This window comes from Kwoniella botswanensis, chromosome 1 (genome assembly GCF_036426115.1).
Source record: "Kwoniella botswanensis chromosome 1, complete sequence".
NCBI classification, from domain to species: Eukaryota; Fungi; Basidiomycota; class Tremellomycetes; order Tremellales; family Cryptococcaceae; genus Kwoniella; species Kwoniella botswanensis.
In genome coordinates, this window is record NC_088599.1 from 11920379 (window position 1) to 11942004 (window position 21626).

The 21626-nt window shown below is 44.0% G+C and overlaps 6 protein-coding genes across 6 annotated transcripts; 2 read left to right on the forward strand and 4 right to left on the reverse strand.

The window, feature by feature from the left end:
• Positions 1-412: 412 nt before the first annotated feature.
• Positions 413-3221, reverse strand: L199_004502 (uncharacterized protein; the record flags this gene model as incomplete). Its single annotated transcript, XM_064890229.1, has 10 exons — positions 413-454; positions 524-742; positions 809-1050; positions 1119-1418; positions 1480-1743; positions 1809-2113; positions 2166-2345; positions 2405-2728; positions 2847-2907; positions 2987-3221. The coding sequence occupies 10 exons, from the start codon at positions 3219-3221 to the stop codon at positions 413-415; spliced, it is 2172 nt and encodes a 723-aa protein (XP_064746301.1).
• A 1717-nt stretch (positions 3222-4938) lies between these two features.
• L199_004503 (uncharacterized protein) lies at positions 4939-6517 on the reverse strand (the record flags this gene model as incomplete). The annotated part of the gene is made up of 9 exons (XM_064890230.1): positions 4939-4962; positions 5038-5108; positions 5191-5287; positions 5381-5454; positions 5542-5573; positions 5679-5727; positions 5811-5919; positions 6018-6114; positions 6252-6517. 9 exons carry the CDS (start codon positions 6515-6517, stop codon positions 4939-4941), a joined length of 819 nt encoding a protein of 272 aa, XP_064746302.1.
• A 1288-nt stretch (positions 6518-7805) lies between these two features.
• L199_004504 (uncharacterized protein) lies at positions 7806-12141 on the reverse strand (the record flags this gene model as incomplete). Its single annotated transcript, XM_064890231.1, has 5 exons — positions 7806-7996; positions 8069-8117; positions 8187-8807; positions 8871-11688; positions 11753-12141. 5 exons carry the CDS (start codon positions 12139-12141, stop codon positions 7806-7808), a joined length of 4068 nt encoding a protein of 1355 aa, XP_064746303.1.
• Positions 12142-14365: 2224 nt separating this feature from the next.
• L199_004505 (uncharacterized protein) lies at positions 14366-15702 on the reverse strand (the record flags this gene model as incomplete). Its single annotated transcript, XM_064890232.1, has 3 exons — positions 14366-15067; positions 15138-15482; positions 15574-15702. The coding sequence occupies 3 exons, from the start codon at positions 15700-15702 to the stop codon at positions 14366-14368; spliced, it is 1176 nt and encodes a 391-aa protein (XP_064746304.1).
• Positions 15703-16587: 885 nt separating this feature from the next.
• Positions 16588-18166, forward strand: L199_004506 (uncharacterized protein; the record flags this gene model as incomplete). The annotated part of the gene is made up of 7 exons (XM_064890233.1): positions 16588-16714; positions 16873-16907; positions 16987-17034; positions 17168-17224; positions 17291-17373; positions 17448-17734; positions 17817-18166. The coding sequence occupies 7 exons, from the start codon at positions 16588-16590 to the stop codon at positions 18164-18166; spliced, it is 987 nt and encodes a 328-aa protein (XP_064746305.1).
• A 662-nt stretch (positions 18167-18828) lies between these two features.
• On the forward strand, positions 18829-21275 carry L199_004507 (glutathione-disulfide reductase; the record flags this gene model as incomplete). Its single annotated transcript, XM_064890234.1, has 12 exons — positions 18829-18872; positions 18938-18983; positions 19057-19136; positions 19201-19214; positions 19292-19301; positions 19412-19561; positions 19759-20141; positions 20248-20635; positions 20731-20818; positions 20902-21040; positions 21104-21163; positions 21238-21275. 12 exons carry the CDS (start codon positions 18829-18831, stop codon positions 21273-21275), a joined length of 1440 nt encoding a protein of 479 aa, XP_064746306.1.
• Positions 21276-21626: the final 351 nt, after the last annotated feature.

Here is a 21626-nt window from a genome sequence, read left to right on the forward strand (position 1 = left end):
ATGCATCTGATTGTCTATAAAGAACGTATATCATCGTAACATGTATAACCACACATTAAATCATCAAGATCGTAAATGGCACCCCCTCATCCAGAGCATCAAGCTCGCTTCTCGAGGGTAGAATCGATAATTCCTAATTATCTCTGCCCCATCAAGGAGTTCTAACCTGATCGACAGATTCTATCGGTATATGTATGTATGTATATGTGTAGTATCAATGCCGGTGATATGTATGTAGTATTCACAAAATGACCAAGAAATAAAAAAGAGGGACAGCAATAAATTCCGTTTGATCCGTTCAATAATAGAAATAAGGTAGGGTATATACAACAAAGATTATTGATTGATATTCGATGAAAGGGTTGAATCGTAAATGATCGTGATGTTCATGAAGATCTTGCTCTATCTAGGTTCAGGTGGTTCCTCTTACGGTACCCATGATCGAAGGTGCAGACTATCAATCCGAAAAGAATCCATCAGCTTGTGTTCTTTTCCCTGTGAAAGAGAACCCAAGAAAGCTTACAGTGGTCCATTCCCAGAACATGACACCTGCATTCCAACCTTTCGCCTGAGCTTGGGAAACACACTTGCTTAATAAAGATGCGTCGATAAAACCGTTCGCCGCGGCACCTTCATCAAGAGGTTTTCCAATCACGATCTTATCGAGAGGTAATCCGGCAGAAGAGTTGATCTCGAATACTGAGGTAGAGGGCCAATCGTTTCCTGAATCGAAAAGAAGCGACTATATTATTCATCAAACATCAGTATTGCTACATCGTGCACTAAAAACCAGAGAAGAAGGACTTACATCACAATCCTCGTATACTCCTGAACCTTGATTGTAGAACTGAACATTGTAGAAATCAATTCCATCACCGGTCTGTTCGTGGATTGCCACGTAGGCTTTATCTGAGTAATCGTTGGCAGATGTGAACCATGGTGCGACAGGTGCGTGGGTGATGATATATGGCGAAGGAAGTAAACTTCTTAATTCTTTTTGGAAAGTGACCAACCATGCGACAGCTTTAGCAGAGTTCATGGCGGTCATGTCTAAACCATGAATCACACATGTTCAGTACACCTCCTAATCCAAGAGACAGCCAGAGAGTCCCACTCACCTTCATAATCAATATCAACACCGTCCAATCCATAATCCTTAACCCATTTGGCCAACTTCTGAGCAGTCTGAGCGGGATCCGCACCGTTGGAAGTGGGCGAGTCAGTCGATCCAAAGGCAGAAACCATCAAAGCAATTCCTGCATTATGATATTCTGTGAGAACTTGTTGTCTAGTATCTGAGTCGAGTTGTTCCCAGAATTGAGCGTTGTCCACGGCTCCACTATCGGTCATCCAGAACGCGAGAATAAATCGATTGAAGTTGGACAGAACATCTACAGAGGGCATCTCTGTCAACCAGTCTATGCAGTATTGGTCAGCTTACCCTCTTCAGCATGAAAAGGAAGAGAAACGCAGACTGACTGTCAGCGTAGATGACATAATGGGGTGCAGAGCTGTACGATCCAGAAGGCGAACTGGTAGTGTGATTGCTGCTTGTTCCTGATTTTGACGAGGAGGCGGAAGCTGATGCACTAGCCGTAGCTGATGCTTTTCCGGATTGGCCCCAAGCGGCAGAAGAAGCTGTAGCTTGTCCGGACCAGTCATCCCATGAATTCGTTGTAGTAGCGGTTGACCACTTGTCACTAGACCCACCAGCATCTGCTGATTGATCCCATGATGATGAAGCTAAGACAAGAACAAATTTATTAGCTATCCGATATCCTTGGGGATTAGGTGTGGTTGTGACTCACTTGAGGCGGCCGAATCGGCGGAGGATGATTTATGACCTTTTCCTTTTCCGTGACCACGACTGGAAGAAGCGGTAGAAGTGGCTTGGTCCCAGTTGTCCCAGTCTTGACTAGTCGAAGTAGGTGCGGCGGTGGCTTGATCCCATGTATTCCAATCTTGGCTGGTTGTTGAAGCCGAGTCCCATGAATACCAATCGTGAGTCGAGGCAGAAGCCGAGTCTCCTTCACCGGCCCAAAGCTGTCCGCCTATGATGGAAGTAGCTGTGGCGGAGGAAGTGGTAGTAGGAGAAACAGAATCGGTTTCAGCGCTGACATGAAGTGGTCAGCTAGAAATTCGAGCTTAAGCAAACGTTAACTAACGATTCTTCGTCGCTCTCATCGCATTCTTCTTCATCACCTTCGGTATCGTCATCTTCATCACCACCAGCGATTAATTCACCTCCAATAGCAGACGTTGGTGATGAGACAGCAGAAGGCGATACAGATGTAGCTGAAGTCGCAGTAGTAGAAGGCACGGTTGTAGCGGAAGACATGTATTCCCTATTGACAACTTTGATCAGCTTCCGTTCTCCTACAGTGGACTGAAATGAGCAACCTACTCCCAGGCTCCATCATCATCATCATCATCGCAATACTCATCACCATCGTCATCTTCGTCTTGATCCTCATCATCCTCTTCATCGTCATCACATTCCTCGTCAGTTTCAGATGTAGCAGTGGCAGTAGGTTCGACAGCGAGGTTCGCGTTGGTTATCGAAACCGAAGGTACGTCTGCCGAAGCTGATATTGAGTCCGAAGCGGAAGAGGTAGGAGTGACAGTGATGGAAGAAGTGAAAGGTGGTGAAGAAGTTGCTGATTCGTTGGCGTCGTCGTTCTGCTCAACTGACCATGTCCATACGCATCCGGTGGTGTATAGCCCGTCACTAAGGTTCGTAAAAGGATCAGCATTAGTATCCACGTGAATAGATGAAGATCAGACGCCGAAGGGGGTCTATCCTTCTGATTTATTTTTGGAAGTATAGATGAATGACTTCGACTTACGAGCAGATGATATCAGTTCCAGTACAATTCGTAACGAAATTCCATTGATCATTATAACATCCTAAACGAAACAACCCAGCTCTACGTGTCAGTCACACATCCTGTATTCGGTATTGATTTCGGATGAGCCAATTACTCACGCTGTAATACCGATCCAACACATTTCCAAGCACCCAATGTACATTCATCTTCTCTTTTCTCTATTGTTATCTGTTCGACAAGCGTCGATCGTTCCACAGAAGTGGTAGTAGCAGCAGCAGCTCTAGCGTGATGTCTTCTGTGTGCTCCTACTCCGAATCTGTTATGAGGTCCTGCCGCACTAACAGTTATCGAGAACAATAGCGCGTAAATCGTTGTGGTCGTTGATGATATCATTATGATCGTGTCGTTCAGATGATTACGAGTCGGTGAAAGAGAAAGAAATCTATCTGATATGTATAGGATGGGTTATATCGATATTTGATCTCTGATCGAAGTTTATGGTTGTTCGTTTCGTTTCGTTCCGTTTCGTATTGTCTTACCTGATTTACTATCCAACTGAATTGAACAGAGTTGAATGAATGAAGGGATCGTCGGTTTTCGTTTGATCTTAGCCTGCCAAGATACGTATCACTATAAAGAATTCAATTCTTTGTACGATATATGAATGGTCTCGATGAAGAGATGGTGGTGGTGGAAAGGAAAAGAAGGTTGAAGGATATTCTACTTTATGATGACTTTACTTCAGTAGTACAAGCACGTCCACCCACTTTTATGATTAAAAAAGTTTTGATCTAAACGATGTGACTAGCTAGGAGGAGATCTTGAGGTTAACAATAAAAGCGCTAGGAAAAGCCAAAGGAGTATAGATCGTCATACACCCATAAACCCATACAAAACCCCCTGGAGCTATTCCTGCTTTTTATGCTTTTACTCTGCTACTCTGCGGAGTCTCCCTTGGCAATGCTGCATCACATGATTTTAGTATACAATCATACAGTACGGTATTTCCTTCTCCTTCGGTACACGTATCAAGCAGAAAATCAACTAAGGTATGTTAAAATGTGATGTGATGTGATATTTTTGGAATGTGAATGTGATTTTCCACTCTTTCAGGTCCGAATGTCAATGTCGATCACTCAACCTGAGCTTAAAAATTCAGTCGCGTCAATTCACCCACCATCCTCGCGTTTCTCACCAAGACGCGTCTTGAACGCCTCATGATTTCCCACTGAAGCCTGCACTTCATTCACATCCAAGGTGAACATTACTTCCTTGTCATGTTTGCAATTCAGCGTGTCCACCGACATCATCGACCAACAAAAGGGCTCGCACCCCCTACCTTCGGAAGCAAGCCAGGTCGAAAGGGCGCAATATGATCAATGACGAAATTCGATGGACAGAAATAGATCACACAAGCCCCTACTTGCCCCTGATCTTGAAGCTTTGACCATTGAATATTGACCTTATTGATCATAAAACATACCTGTAACCAAAGTACACAGACACACTTTCTCGGGTAGCGCGGTGATGTGGGAAAATATTACATTAGTCCTTCAAGAAATGTCAGGTATCAAATAAATACCGCAGCATACCAAGATATACACACTAATTCGGAACCCCAGACAATTCGATTCCCGCAAATCACCTAAATCGACTTTAACTCAACACGGGCACATCGAACCCTTTGTTATCAATTTGGCGAAATGTTATACTCACTTCGACATCATCAATGACTTGATCGGCATTCACTATCTTGTAAAAGACGACAGAGGGCTGATCTACGATCTACTCTATTCTAATTCATATATAATGATCAAGCGATGGGAAACACAGTACAAGGAGAGCCAGAAGAAAGCAAAGGAATCCGGAAAAGGCATAATGGAAAATGGGAAAGAAAGTACGAACAAAATGCTACAAGATGAACGGATATACGAATATGGAAACAGTACGGAGTGAGTGTGGCTTGTTGTATATTTCAATGCAGATGGTGTATAATGTGAAAGAGTGCCCAAGGTAGTGTGTGAAATGAGAAAGAGTGTCCGGTCCAGTCAGAGTAAGTCTATTCAGAAGCATGGAAAGAGAGTGAAGCCATTTGCTTGAGTATATCCGTTTATTGAGGTATCAGTTTCCATGTCTACGGAATTCAACAAAGCAAAAATCAGTCAATCTATATTTCTGATAAGATGGAGGGTGTAAGAGATATACTCACAACTACATATTCACCTTCGTTCGGATAGCGAGCTTGGAATTGTGCGAAATTACCGATCAAGTAGAACAAAGCTAATGATATCCATCGTTATCACAATCCGTTCGTTTCATTGCAGGTCATTTGCTTATCTGCTTGATCGATGACTGTACTTACCAAATTTGACATCATATATGATGACAGCATTCGTCTGGGTGTTATCGGTGTTGGTCCATCTCGCAGCAATATTTCGCGTTGAAGCGGTGTACACGAACTGGGATCGAAAAACAAAAGCAGGAAGAATATAGGTAATCAGTCGGCGCACGGTGAAATAACTTGACCGAGGTATAATATATACAGTACTTACCAAAGAAGTCTCCGTTCCTGTAGCTCTGTTAAATCGATTATTCGAAGCCGAAGCTACAGCAGGACCGACGGGGACTATCATAACCAAGTGATATGGTATCAGTAAAAAGCACCTGTAGCAATACCGTTCGACTATTATCGGTGAGGCAAGTTTCCACTCACTAACGACATTGGCAGCGGTAATGAATGTGTAACTGGAGATTTGTCATTTGGTTTAGATTAGATTTTTAATGATCTTCTGGGAAGTTCTGACGATACATAGATAAAATCTGGGAAGGAAGAGGTACAGTAAGACTCACGAATAATCGGTTGTGAGTAAATTCATCGCACTTCCACCACCTCCATATACTGGAACATCACATGTTGAATCATCAGTTCAACTCTCTGATGGATTGGATCGACTTTAAAAGAAAAGATGGGGTTTAACTCACCCGAAGCTAGATAAGGAAACCCGGCAGGTCGTTGAGAAGCCGCCAAAGTGAATGTAACAGGGGTGTTACCATTAGGAGTGAATGATACCGACATTGCATTTGCTGCGGTCTACCAAGGACCAAAAGGATGTTCGATCAATACGGTATAGTCACAGCTACAGCAAGTAGAACTGGAATTTAGGGGTTTATACAAAACGCAAAACTCACAGAGGTTAATCCATATCCACCGTAAGTGGTATTAACAGCACCAGAGACGTATCCTATAGGAGAACCATTTTGAAGTACTTGGATGATACCTGATATTCTATCGGGCGGAAGTAACCCCAAAGAGAAACAAGTCAGGAAATATTAGATCATTTATTGAGTTGATGATGGCCATTTGTACTTCGCGCATTTGGATGTATACTTATCCTGGTGAGATTGAAGTTTGAGATCACTTACACGTTAACTCCAGCAGATTGTCTAGGTTTTAACTCGTTCCTCTTCGTTTTAGTAGCAGGCTTCAGCGGTGGGAGACCTTTCCTAAAGCATTCAGCGTTGGTAGAGCACTGTGAGTATGTTTGATGATTGTACTCTGCTGGATCTATCGGAAGGGACCATACTTCTTTATTGGCCTCTTTATTTGAAAATATGGGAGAAGGGAAGGCGAGAATTATGGAAATCGAGGATAGGAGAGTCAGCAGGAAAGGGAAGAGAGAGGACCGCATGTTTCAAGTTTGGTATTGTTGTAGGGATTAAAAGAGGTCTGTTAGACGATGATGTAAGATATTGGAGTGAGAGAAAGAATGTGATTGTGAGAGAGTGACAAGGATAGTATGAATATGAAGTTTTAATAGGAATTAGCTGGATCTTAGGGATAAGATTATAGGGGTATGAAGACGATCATATCAAAGAGGATGAAGAATTAAAGCCCGTTCTCGATAATGGAAAGATGAAGATTAAAGAAGAACATTTCTCAGATAGTACCCATAGTACTCATACATCTCGCTTCCACCCATCTACAAAGTGACACCAAGACTATCCTAGCCCGCATGCTACTATGTATGTAAGATATCGTCTTTCTTGTTTGTGCTGTGGAACGGTGTCAAGAATCAGAACCATGAGGTATCAGACTAATAATCGTAGGGTAGCTAAAACATCTTTTGTTCAAGGCTTGTTTTGTCCCTTATCACTTTGAAATATCAAGGTGAATTCCTACCTCATCGTTGGATATATATCATTCCAACGTTCTCAGAATGCAATTGCACAGAAAATGTTGAGAATTACAGAAACTGCTGCACTTCACTACTGTATTCACTGCTAACGATGATTATGACGATTCCTCCCTCCCTCCCTCCCTCCCTCACCTACTTGCTTCCTTTGGTGTTTTGAAGATGCGTATCGATCATTCCTTAAGCACTCGGGGGAATGTCAAATGACGAACGAGGCTGTCGTATATCAATTCATTCCAAGTAGAAGAAGTTTATTACGAGTTTAAGGTTAATTTAGCGTGTGGCGCACACGGATTGAACGGACAGTCTGTATTGAATTGAATCGATACCCATGTGTGGTTCTTATGATGATATAGGATATGTTGGTGGGAATCAGGAGCTCTACCGATCTGACAGAGAGTGAAATGTAATGGATTGAATCGCAACTCAGTTGATCATGTGCATCCTGAAAATTAGAAAGATCCGAGACGGTCAGTCAATCGCTATGGAAACATTTCGTAGGATAAAGAACGTGGAGGTGCAAAAATCAAGCCTTTGTCTCTGATGCGCACCTATGAAGAATATAGGAATAACATAGATTTGACATACTTGAGGTATCATTCATATAAAAATGCAGGGAATCAAGTGACATATGATATGATTATGAATTCGTATGTTATTATGAGGATATATCTATATGATGGATGTGGTACAAGTGACACTTATGAAGTTTCGGGGTCGACAATGATACAGATGACTTATAGTATAACACAGATACGGTAACACCAACTGGTAGGAGACATCTTTACCAGACTCCTACACCAGGCCCAACACTGACAGGTCTAACCCTCTTTCCTTTCTTCCCCTGTCTCCGTAAAGCGTTCAAATCGAAACTCTGACATCTATCACACTCGCTCGCTAGTCTCATGGAAGCTTCGAGGGCTCGTTGGATCTTGAGTGATGTATGGGATGTAGGTGGTAATTTGGTAGATAATTCTGAAGGACGGCCGAACGAACATAAAATCAGTAACGCAGACAATATGAATGTCCATCAGGACCCCGACTCACCTTGGAATAGAAGCTTGTACCTTGAAGCTCGTTGAATCGGTACGATAATCTACATAGTCCAGTCAGTCAGGATCACACTCCCCCCCACTTATCATAAATTAATAACGTGTTTACGCACGATATCAGCAAATTTCAATCTATCTTCTTCCTCTTCTTCACCTTCCATATCCAACCCATCATTCCCGTTCGCACCTTCGGATATCCTCCTTCTACCTCTTTTGGAAGTCGACAAAGACAACTTCTGATTCTCCAAGATCCTATTCAACTCATCGCCTATCCGACTATACACAAGCTCTCCTATCCTCTTGGCCCATTCCGACACTTCTTTCGTTATGTATTCTTCCATCGAGACGAACGCGTCGGCAACTCCATAAGGTGATGGATCATGTTCGAACCTCTCTGATAATTTCAGACTCAGCGTATACAATTTGGGTAATTGTATCAACAGGATTTCTATTGGCGTGTAGGAGTATGCAGTAGGCAAAGGCGGCAATGGTATAGAATTGGATGTAGGAGATGAAGTGACTGATGTAGGTCTAGAAGGAGCAGGTGTATTGGTACTCGAGCTAGGATTGGAAGTTCGAGATCTTCTCAACCTAGATGGAGTCTTGATATTCCCCGAACCCGATCTAGCATGACCAAGCGGTTGGACCGGTCGAGGAGCAACTGTGTTGTCGTCGGTAGATAAAGGGGGGACAGGAGGTAGGTCTTTGCTACCTTGAGCAGCCAGTCGAACAGCCTGTGCACATTTGTTATCAATAATCAGTATTGCGTTCGTCAAAGAATAATTACAGAAACTCACCGCGACTCCCTTGGCCAACAATCTGCCATGTCTCCTTTCTCCCTGTACCAGCTCCCTAGTAACGAACCAAGCTCTGATATTCTCCTGTCTAGCCTGTTTCTCCAGCAAATCCTTAGACGGGGTCCTATACATCGGGGGAATCTGATCATTTCTCAATGCAGCTCCACCAGCTCTGGTGATTCTAACTCGACCGTCCGATTCCAGCTTCACCAATTCCTCGACAGTAGCTTGAAAAGCCTGATCATCTTTGATCTCCACCAAGGACTGCCTATATCGTCGTTTAGCATCGTACGATTGATATTCGATATCTTCATGTAAAGACGTTCGGTGCAAGGTCACTTCTCTATTGAACAGACTTTCAGATGATTCTAACAAAGTGGACGTCTTGAGATCACGGAAATAATCGTTGACTATTGCTGACAGTGGCGGAGTGTAGGGTCCCAAAGGTGTCTTCCATGAGCTGCCACTGGAAGGGGGCGCAGAGAGCTTGCGGAATGATCGTCGTACAGGAGTACTTGTCGAAGGTCCAGCCTCAGCGTCATTGAGATTGTCTGATACAGAAGGTACATGGTCAGATTTGACAGGTGCAAGTTCAGGTGAAGGTAAGGGGTTTTTCAGTGGTGGAGCAGGCGATAAAGGTGGAATCACTGGAGGTGTATCGCTTCTGATTGGTAATGGAACGGATTGAGACCTAGGTGGAGGAATTGAAGGCATCCTCTTCTTACCTTTCGATCGTTTGGAGCTGGTCGAAGATGGCGTAGTGGGTCTTTCGAGCTCTGTCGAGATAACCGGTTTCAAGGACGATAAGAAGTCGGGGTTCTCCTTCCCGATCGATGTCAGATCAAGAGAACCTTTCGATCTCTTCATTCGTGTCGACATGACTTTTTCCAAGCTGTTCGAAGCCATCTTGGTAGGTGAATCCGACAAGCTCCCATACCATTCGTTCTTCTTGACCTGCGGGACAGGTGGTATGCCTTCTTTCAAGTTCTCCATTGAAGATTTGCTCTTCTTCATCTTGACTCCTGATCCTCCCGTGCTTAGTCGTCTCCACAATCGACTCATGCTACTAGATCGAGCTGGCATGGAAGGTCGCTTGGGTGAAGACTGCGCGACTTCTTCATCTCCGGTCGTGGTGGTATTGGCATTGAATGAGACAAGCTTCTTTGGGGAGTTTGAGCTAGCTGATGAGCGTAGGATAGGTGAGAGAGGTGGTCGAGCGTTCTTCTTTAGTGAAGAAGCCAGACGAGGTGGAGGAGGAGCAGGTCGAGCGGTATGTATCCTTCTCACAGGGATTTGTGGAGCGGGATCCTCTTCAGAGAATGATAAAGGCCAATCTCCTCTTTGTCGCTCATTTTCAAATGCTCTTCTAACAGCTTCCGATGAATTCTCGAAATCAGCTAGCATCCCCGCTATTCCCCCTCTGATCGTTGCCGGTTCACTTGTAATACCGGTGATCTCTAAAGCTCGAGCAGGACTGACAACAGCGGTGGTAGCTTTTGTGACTTCTCCAACGCTATACACCGAGTTGGTATTGTTTGACATCGCTCCCAGACTACTCGACCTCAATCGCGTGAGAGGGGGTCGAACAGGTCTGGAGGTACCATCTTGATTCGGTCGAGTAGTGTCTTCAGGGGCAATAGGCTGTACTTCGAAAGCGACGGATCTTTTCTTCAAGGAAGAAGTAGAGGAGATGAGAGTTTCACTCTTGTTAGTCTTCAACTCCAAATTTGAGGTCGATACTCGTAAACTTCTAGGTTGACGAGCGGTAATATCACTTCCGGATGAGACTGTAGGGGTGTATTTAGTTCCGGGGGAGGTTCTATGAAAAGTGGGAGATGAATCTGTCGATACTGTAGAGTAGGATTTTCCATTTTCCGTCTGAGACTCCCCACTAGAGGATGATATATCTCTACTATTCGTCTGTTGAAAATACCCTTCCCTTTTGAACATATGTATAGTTCCATCGTCACCTTCTTTGAATGAGAATGTGGAACCTCTAGATAGAGGTGGTCTAGGTTCTCCGATTCTCTCCCATAGATCGTCTTCTCCTTGACCAGGGATGATCACTGCGTTGTTAGGTGTCTCGAGTGTACCGGATTCGTCCGTCAAGGGAGTCATACCTGAAGAAGCATTAGTTGAGCAAGACGGATTTCGATTCAGCGGCCAATTGAGATGGTGAGGAGGTGCCGCTCCCTCCGGTAGCGGAAGACTGGATGATGGTTGAAGAGGTGCGCTAAGAACGGTATAGATGTGTGGAGAGGTGTTGTAGTTGCGAGCAGGGCGATGATTGTATGAACCTTGATCGGATGACGTTGATGGTCGCTCCATCAATTCTACCTGATCATATACGACTGGTACCGGACGTCGCTTCGTGAGTTTACGAGGTGATGTAGGACTGGTTGTAACTCGTTTCTGAGGTTGACCGTCATCGGTTCGGGGGATAAGCGGGTACAACGATTCTCCACTTTTACAAGAAGGCGCTGAAGAGTTGATGGACAAAGAAGTGGTCAGAGGTGGTCTAGATCCTGATGCCGGGAAGATGCTCTCCGTTTGAGCTGTCGCTAGAGCTGCTACTGGAGCTAAATGTGGCATACTGGGAGTAGAAGCGATAAGGGATTGATTTGGCTGAGGATAAGGATACTGAGAGGTAGAGGATGAACCTGAAGAAGGGGATTCTGTGAAGTCGGGAGTGGTAACGTTATCGAAAAGGTATGGCGGAGTGGGTGGGGGGAATGGTGTGACGGGAGCTTTGGCATGTAATGGAATAGAGTAGTTCACAGGAGACGAAGGGGACATTGAAGTTGGACTCGACAAGGAGCTATGTTCAAGCAGACTCATAAGCATCTTCGCACTAGAGACGATGAATGGCGGGTTTTACTTACTTGACATTCAAGGTGTCCAACGAAGGTTTCTTCCCCTTGCCCTTGCCGTTGACACTCCCCTCATCTTCCGAACCTGATACCGTCCCATCTTGACTCGCTCTTGACTTACCCTTGAAGCTTCTCATCCTGCCGAAAGTCCATCCTGCTCCACCCTGTCCGAACGACGTCGGAGGATACTTCATCTCCTGACTATCTCGTTTCTTCTTTCCCCTGAGGCTACCGCTTTTTGTGGGAGACGAAGATGGTCCATCGTCGAATGTAGAAGAAGATGGAAGAGGCGGGATAGCTACCGGAGTGGAGGTAGGAGTATCTGCGGGGGAAGAAGCAGAAGAATTCGACGATCCTTGTTGAGATAGATTGGTTGATGATCGACGCTTGATTAGACGCATGACCCTGCCTTCTTTGGTTGCTCAAGTGTCAAGTACGAATAGTCAAAAGTAACAATATCTTCTCACTTTTCTTCCTTCTGTAAGTGGGGATACGATAGACCTGATTGATGATGTAGTATATGGAGGGAATGGAAGTCGTGAGAGCAAAGTTGACAAGGGAGGTCGATGACAGGTGAGTGAGTAGGAGTAAGGGAGTTGTTCGCTTCGATCTTCGGTCCTATCCTCAACGCTCGGTCACTCGGCTGCGGTAGTCGAATTCTGATATATATCGTTGATCGTGTATACTACCTTGGTCTCTATTCGATGTTGAGCTCGCGATCGATGTGAAGATAGGATAGATTAAACCCAAAAGTAACTTGTAGTGAAGGATCTGCGTAATCACCAATCCGATCCTGCCAAGAGGAAACACGAGGTTAGATAATACCATTCATCATACTCATCCTCCTCATCTTGAAGAAGACTCACGGATCCTTGTTCGCCTTCTTCTTCTTTGGTCTTCACGCCCATGCGATTTATAGACAAATGTCTTTTGACAGACAGAGCGCGTTTTAAGTCGTTATATTTGGACCGCGTGTAGATGGTTGTCGTGACTTCGCTCAGTCCCATCAACTGATCAATGAAAACAAAATTTGTTTATTAATTTCAAAATCAACGTATGATCAAGGGTTTTAGGGGTATGACCATCAAATGACGTTCGAGCCAAAAGTGACTTCTGCTGGAATCTTGGTGGTGATGGTGATGGGAAGAGTAGACGAAAAGGTCGTGGTCGTGGTTTCCTATGTTGCCGCGGAGAGATGTTCGGGTCCGATCTGATGGTGAATGATGTGACCCGATGATTGATAAAGCTAAGATGGAAACAACAGTATATGTCAGATCATTTATCTTGCAGATCGCTTCAGATAGACTCAGTATACTATGTATACCCACCTGACCTCTTTTGTCACCTCCTCTACCAAGATGCTTTATCTATCTTACTTGTTTTTGATATGTGATGCTATACTCGTCCTTGTGCCAAAGGCAGTCTGATGGGGTCCTTTAACCCCTTCTTTCTATTTCTTCCTGTTTCCGATTCATACTAATCGGAATAAATCAATTCCGTCTCCGTTGAAGGCCTCTATCAAAGTCACTTCACAGTAGTGAGATCCTCTTGAATAAGCTTCCTGCTCTCTACCCGGTGTCTGTAAATTTCGCTTGTCGAAGTAAAGTGGAAGCTCGTCGTCGGTATATCGGTCAGGGGAAGGGAAAGCTCGATATTTTTGAGAACTGGGTGAAGTGCGAAAGGTTTCTAAGCTACGCTTCACCGTCTGTTCATTTGTTCAGATGATGATATTTCTATTTATACAGTTTTGTTTTCTTCTTATCTTGTCTGCACATAACAATGCACACCACCCACAACGACAAGTACAGCATTCTACTTACTCATGTTCATGTTGATTTTATTTTGATGGGAATTTCATTCTTAGGGATGCATTCAGGTTTTCCCGGGTTCAGGAACCCTCTCCCGATTATTTCGTCATTTGTCAATTCTGAAACGTGCTACATGCGGCGTGCGATATCAAAAATCATTCGCCTTATCGTTCTGAGTAAAGCAGATAGATACAGCATCCGAGCGGGGATTTAATTCCAAATCATGTCCTCTTTTCTCTTTTTCGCTGGAATACACACGAATGGATGTTGAATGCATCTCATGCATTTCAACACAATAACGTCATAACGTCATCTGACTCTACATGCAAACCGTTTCATACATTACATGTCATGCAAGAGTGAGTATCGAGTGAAGTGACAAAGGAGCTCGAGGTCGCTATGACACGGAATGGTCCAGTAGTACGGTTTGATCTCGGAGGTATGAGTAGTAGGCACCCGTTTGTCTGAACAGGTGCCATTCGAGATATGATGACCGCATAGAAAGGTGAAGATGCAACATGAGATGAATTGTAACGTTGTATACACACACAGGTAACATTGCATTCACTTCATATTGATATTGTAATTCAAAGGTACAACGAGAAATACAAAATTTGCAGACCAAACAAGAACAAGCTACGTATAACACTGTAAAGCATTTATTTTTTCAGCTGGAACATCAAGTTGTAGCGATTTTCCTCTTCCTGGTTGATATGGAAGCAAAAATTGAAGAACAGAATGCGAATACAGAAGGCAGAAGGCAGAAAGCAGCACACAGAGGAGAATCACCATGTTGCCATACTGCCATAGGAACCGCCTAATCTTGATGAGTATCCCTAACCTCCGTAAACAATTTTGTCAAATCCCATTGCAATTCCCTATACCTTTTTCTCTTATCCCGGTTCATCTCATGTTGGATCCTATAATCAATTTCGGATAATCTATTTTCGATTATATCCATAATGAATTTTCTACCTTCTTCTTGAGTTGGATAATCATTCAACCTCTTGGTTTCAGCTCGAAGTCTTTCTTCGGAGCTGGTTAGATCATCCCGGAGTGTAACTCTGTCATTTCTTCTTTTCGAAAGATCATGGTTGCCGATGATTTCCGTTAAAGATCTTAGTCCATCCAATTTGGGAAAATACGTTTTACCTCTATCCTTTTCCTTGAGTTTGTTCTCTGCCTCCTTCGTAGCAGAAGTTATAGGAGTAGTGGCACCGGGTTCTTGTGATCGTTGAAAGAGTTCATCAGGTCCAGGATGAATCGCCACATGACCAAAGATGGTCACCTTGTTGTCGCCCAGGTGGTCCTTGAAATGAGGTTGAAACAATCTCATGGGGTTTATAGATTCAGGTAAGTCGAATCGAACCCTTCGGCCGTTCCCTTCTTCTTCTTCTTCTTCTGCTACAGGCTGGGGAACTAAGGTCGATGAAGAAGACGAGTTTGACGAAGGGGAAAGAAGTAAGGTTTGGTCTGGAATTGGCGAAGGACAAGCTCGAGTAATCGTTTCGGATTCATCCTAGAGAATTTCCTATCAGCTTTTCATCTCACTTCAACAGATGCTTCAGAAAGGGGGAACTGATACCCACGATCGCGATCCTATCGAGATAAGCTTGGATTTCTTCAAGACTCCATTTAGCGCTTTCCTGCATCAGAGCATCTTGAGCGAGTTGTCGATCGGTCTCTTCGGTTGAGCTGCCTTGACTTCTTGGACTAGGTGCCATGTTGGTGGTACCTCGGTTAGGTGTGTTACCTTGGTTGTCCAATGAAAGGTGGTAAGGTCGAGTAGTAACTCCTCTGTGATGCTGATGATGATGGTGGGGATGGATTCGGTCCCTATCTCGATCTCTGTCCCTATGAGAATGAGATTTTCGACGATGTGTAGTTTTGGTTGTACACTGAGTAGTGAGCGTATGAGTAATTCGACTCGGCTCCTATAGTGCAATAGCGAGACTATCGTCAGCGGAGGTTATAGTGGCGATCATCTTGTTTCGGTGAGGCGAGGGAAGTAGAGGATTGACTTACGAGTGTAGGTGAATTCTCCCTATTTACAATATCCTCAGCCCCATTTGTACGTCGAGATGAGCTGATGAGATTGTTCTCTTGGGTAGTGGAGAGCGTGGTAGTGTACCAACGAGTAGTCGAGTGAGGCATTTTGAAGTTTAGTGTAGGCAATATTATATGGGTGGCAATATAGTGCAATAACAGTATTGGTATAGACGAAGGAGATACCTTAGATTCTTTCAAGTGCGAATGTGATATAGACAGCTAATCACAGGGTTATTAACAGGTTAAAGCACAATACGGATAACAGGAAAGACAAGTCATATGTTAATGTTGGTGGTGAGATACAAAGAGAAAAAGGAAGAATGAAGATACGATGACAATTCAGTGCTTTATATTTCTGTGAAGAAGAGCGGATGCGGTCAACCTCCACTTGAGAGGATGTACATACCACATTTCTGGAATGATTTTTGGGAAATATAGTTCATGGAATGTCTCAGGTAGGTTGCTTCTATAGGGATTTAGTCACCATTATAATGAGATAGGGAGGGTGTGATGATGTAGATGAATTTTTCTGAAGAGATGTATCGGTGATATGGATGAGATCGGTCAGATTGTTGCACTGTACCTGTGAATGTGAGCTGACGAGAGTTGGGAAGGAGTACGAATGATCTTGACTCTCATTTATGGCTCGAGATCTGGGGACGCTTCATTTCGTCAGTTCAAGCATCAGCCACTACTCTGCAACCATCAACGCTATATCCATATGCCCCAAATAACTGTAGGTGGTATGCATCCCATCCAAACTGAAAATCCAAAGTATGGTTGACCGAGACATGTATTTTGTGACAGCTGTTTGATGTCACTGCCACAAGATTAGGTTACATAGTTGAACACTCGGACCTCACCGAAATCGACCTCATCTCGTCACCTCTCCACCGCGTCAGCGATACGACAGTCATTCCTTACTTCTTCTCCCCAATATTATCACAATCGATCTGTTGAAGAGATACATAAGATTCAAATCAATCCACTATGGCAGCCCAGATCTCAATCGCAGCTGGTAAATCCCACCGCAGAGAGGGAAGTAAATTTGTAGATGCTTTACCTGAGAAGGGAGTGTTGGAGTTGAGGTCGGAAGATGGGGAGTTTACTCATTTCTGTGAGTTCGTCTCCACTACTTTTCACCTCTAATGTTAGAGTGCAGGACGGGAGAACGACGTACACTGACTGGTATGGATAAGAGTGATATCTAAGTGGTGCTGAAAGAGAGTGAGAGCCGGGAGAACGTGACAGCTGATACGAACCATGATTTGATAGCTTGGAAGAATAGAGTCACAGGCCAAGTTGAAGATGTGAGTGTCGATTCCCTATGTGCAGCTGTTTGGGAGCATACGCGTACTACAGCTGATAAGGTACTTTGGAATAATGTAGGAACTTCTCATCTTCCCTGGTGAAGCTACTTTCACCCAAGTTGAGCAAGTGAGTTTCAAGGAAATAAGACCCATACGGCGTACCATGATCATATCCACCTTCCTTATCCTTTCGTTTCCCCCGTCACAATGCACTCGACGGGACCATATTTATACTGACAACGTCCTACTTCTGTCAACAGGACCCTTCTGGTCGAACCCATATCCTGAAATTCTCAAGTTCCGATCAAAAGTACTTTGTAAGTTGAGATAATCAACCTATCGGCAAATGTATGTGGCTGACTTTTACGATCTTTCGAACATAGTTCTGGATCCAGAAATCTGATCGACAAGTCATTTCCAGAGCTCAAGTGGACATCGATCATCTGATTCAAGATCCTTCTTACAGGTGAGCTGACCCATGCATCTCAGAGTCAGCTCTCCGTCATGAAATTAACAAAACTACAAATACTTCTATTGCAGGATTGGCTCAGCACCCCTCCCTATCCCCTCGACCCCACAAAGGACCCAAGAGAGATCATGGCCTCCTACCCCCGGTGCACCAAGATTGTCTCATCCTGAACCTGCACCTCGATCGGCCGCTTCTGCTAGTACACCTGCCGTCGCCGCCGGCAGTAGCTCAGCTGCAGGCGGGATGAATATCGAGGACACGCCCGCTCAAGGTGGTGGAGCGGATAATAGTCAAGATCAAATGGCTAGGATGTTAGCTGAGTGGGCTAGCGGTGGTGGTCTCGCTCCTGCGGAGGATGGTACGTTAACACAGAACAACCTTCATTTACGCTAAGCGACGGAAACAAGAGCTGATATGTTTGTGATTCCTACTCTGTTCAGATGCGAGACTGACAGACGTCCTATCTCCTATCCAAATGTCAACTCTACTTACCACTCACCCAACTCTGATACCTACAATCGTTCCCCTTTTACCTGAAGGCTTAGATCTTCCCCCTAACCCCTCTGCACAAGATTTATTACCTATTCTTTCCGCACCTCAATTCACCGATGCGATAGCCTCGCTCGACAATGCTCTGCGATCCGGTGGATTACCTAGTGGGATGATGAGAGAATTGGGATTACCTGAAAACGCTGGTCAGAGCGTCAAGGCTTTTTTGGAGGGGCTGATTGCGCTTAAAAGGGATGGAGGAGCGAGCGGCGGTGAGGACGAAAGGATGGATGAGGACTAGGCTGCATAGATGAGATACCAAGTCTATTGGAGATGCATTAGATATGACATGCAACTCCGACGGTTTCGAATGTCCCGGCCATGAATAACGAGACTTCGTATTGTAATCGACATGAAACACTTGCTCTGTGTTGATCAGTATTCATGTATGTGATCATGCACGAGTCTTCTTTTGTCGTCGTACAGATGTCCATCTGATGTTGCATGAGGACTACGTTGATTATCTGTGCAAGATGTAGTAATCGGAATTAGTGGATAGCGGGATTTGCTCTCTGACCTCCTGCTCACTTATTCCTGTATTCGGGGAATGAACTCTTTGGTACGTTCGATTGCGCCATTCACCGATTAACTCTCTTTTGAACAATCATCATCCAGTTATCTTCGTTTACGTTGTTTACGAAGCATCCATATCCATTCGTCAACTATACATATAGATCACTTCCCCCCCTCTGGATCATATATCTTGGTTCATCTCACCGACCAAGTCTATAACATCTAATCAAAATTCGACCTTTCACTTTATCATCGATATTACCAAGCACGACGAAACCTGTCGTTTGCTCAACTGTCTTGCGATCCTCATCTTATCTTTCCAAATCATCGCAAACCCTCAGACCTCTGTACTTCCCTTACAGGACACTCGTAACCAGTCGATCAGTCAGAATGCCTCCTCTTACCAAAGCCCAAGCTTCTGAGATCGAGGAATAGTGAGTTTCCTTACCTTTCCATTTTAGCTATTTGTTGATATTAATCACTTTTCTCATCACTTTAGCGACTACTTCGTCATCGGTGGTGGATCTGGTGGATTGGCTTCTGCTGTATGTATAATCACACTAGCTGTCGGACTATTATGAGAGGGCTTCACAGCTGATACTCATTCGATTCAATCAGAGACGAGCAGCTTCGTACGGTGCTAAAGTCGGTTTGGCAGAGGCTACACCTAAATTAGGTGGTACATGTGTGAATGTAGGGTGGGTAAGCAAGATTACCGCTCTGTTTCAAGGCATGTCATGCTGACCATGAAATCTTCGGTAGATGTGTTCCCAAGAGTAGGTCTTATCCGATACTTATCACAGAGCGGTTGTCATGGGAAGCTGACCAATCATGATTTGATGGGGGATTGCAGAGGTGATGTGGTAAGTCGACTTACCCATTCCATATATCTCATACTTTTAAAACATCTTTCTCATCCCAATGTGTCTCTATTACTCCTTGAACCGCTACTCATCATCATTGCGTCTACTAGGTACACCGCAGATATCGCCGACAACCTCAGGAAAGCCGCTGCGTACGGGTTCGGTAAAGATGGTGAAGGGAATAGAATCGCGGGTGATTTCAATTGGACGGAATTGAAACATAAGAGAGATGCCTATATCAAGAGATTGAACGGAATCTAGTGAGTCTTTGCTCTTTGCTCCTCAGTGGTGATGTCAGACTAGCAATAAGAATCTGTTATGCTGACTTGGCATACTCCTATCCATTTCACCTTTCACACTTGCTTTCCTCGACTCGACCTTCACTCATCTTCCTCCGCTCACGTCCACCATCTTTCACTTTATGATATACTGTCACTACGGTACCCCCAACTCACAGCGAAACCAACTTGGTAAAAGATAAAGTAGATTATCATTCCGGTTTCGCCTCATTCATCGATGCCAATACACTCCAAATCGACGGTTTGGACGGTGAGACTTACCAGGTCAAAGCGAAAAACATCACTGTCGCAGTTGGTGGAAGACCCACCATCCCTTCAGAGGAGACTATCGAAGGTGCGCAGTACGGTATAAACTCTGATGGATTCTTCGATATTGAAGAACAACCTAAGAGAGTCGCCGTGGTCGGTGCGGGTTATATCGCTGTTGAATTAGCTGGAGTGTTCAATACTCTCGGTACGGAGACTCACTTGATCATCAGACATGATCAGGTTTTGAGAACTTTTGATCCTATGTTGAGTGAAGTTTTGGTTCCTTATATGGGTGAGTGATCCTCGGCCTTTTTTTCCTTCGCTCCCTCTAATTTCTCATTCTAGAGTGATAATAATCTGGCGATATACTGATTTTGGACTGGTATGATTTGCTGTAGAGAAAACCGGAATGAACCTCCATAAATCCTCCAACGTCAAAAAAGTAGAAAAGACCTCATCCGGTTCTCTCTTACTCCATGTGGATTCTTTGGACAAACCATTAGAAGTGGACGTTTTGCTCTGGGCAATCGGACGACATGCCAACACTGAGAAATTGGGATTGGAAAAGATCGGAATCAAGACTGACGATAAAGGAGATATCATCGCGGACGATTATCAAAATACGAATGTACCCAACATTTACGCTGTAGGAGATGTAGCTGGGAAAGTCCTTTTGACACCTGTTGCGATTGCTGCTGGAAGAAGATTATCGAATAGGTTGTTTGGTCCAGAGAAATATAAGAATGATAAGTTGTCGTACGACAATATCCCTTCGGTTGTTTTCTCGTGAGTACGGTGTAATCATACGGTACACGGTACCCAATATGATAGAGAGAGGAGACGATTGGTGCTTATGTTGTGTTTTGGGGTATGGGTTATAGTCACCCTACGATTGGTTCAGTAGGTCTGTCAGAACCTGAAGCAGAAGAGAAATTCGGTAAAGACAATTTGAAAATATACAAGACTTCCGTGAGTGTAGTATCTGATTTGACCTTTATCGATGTATCAGTCAGTAGATAGCTGTGGCTAATTTGAATAATTTGACGGTACAGTTCAAAGCAATGTCATTTGCGATGTTGGATGAGAACCATAAGCAACCCACTTCTTACAAGTTGATCTGTACTGGCCCTGAAGAGAAGGTCGTAGGATTACATATCATTGGTGAAGGAAGTGATGAGATGTTGCAAGGATGTGAGTGATGCTCTACCAGCCGCTATGAAAGTACACGCGTACATATACTGACTGCGCTGTTAGTCGGTGTTGCCGTTAAGATGGGAGCTACTAAAGATGATTTCGATTCATGTGTTGCTATTCGTGAGTCCCTCGCATTCATACATGGAAAAAGCGACGTGTCTGTAACATGGCTGATACCTGTTCTCTCCCAATAGATCCTACATCCTCCGAGGAATTAGTTACTCTTCGATAAGTTTCCAAAGTAGAGATGATATGAACAATATTTGTGCTTTCCCTTCTTATCGTATAATCTTCGTAAATTAGATTCTCTTACCTTGCTGCAAATCGAAATCAAGTCATGCATATTCATAAACGGCTAGAAATTACTGAAGATCTTATCTTACTATATACAAATTTATTACACTTATTATACCTCTCAACCAGAGTTAAGAACCACAAACTATACACGGATTCAATCACCTCACAAGCATATGAGTAGATATAGGGGCGTGAACCACAGAAGTAAAATATCCATCAATACTAAAGATCGAAACGAAGCCAAAAATCCTTCTCTTTCCATTGTGATCCTGAATGTTTACATTAC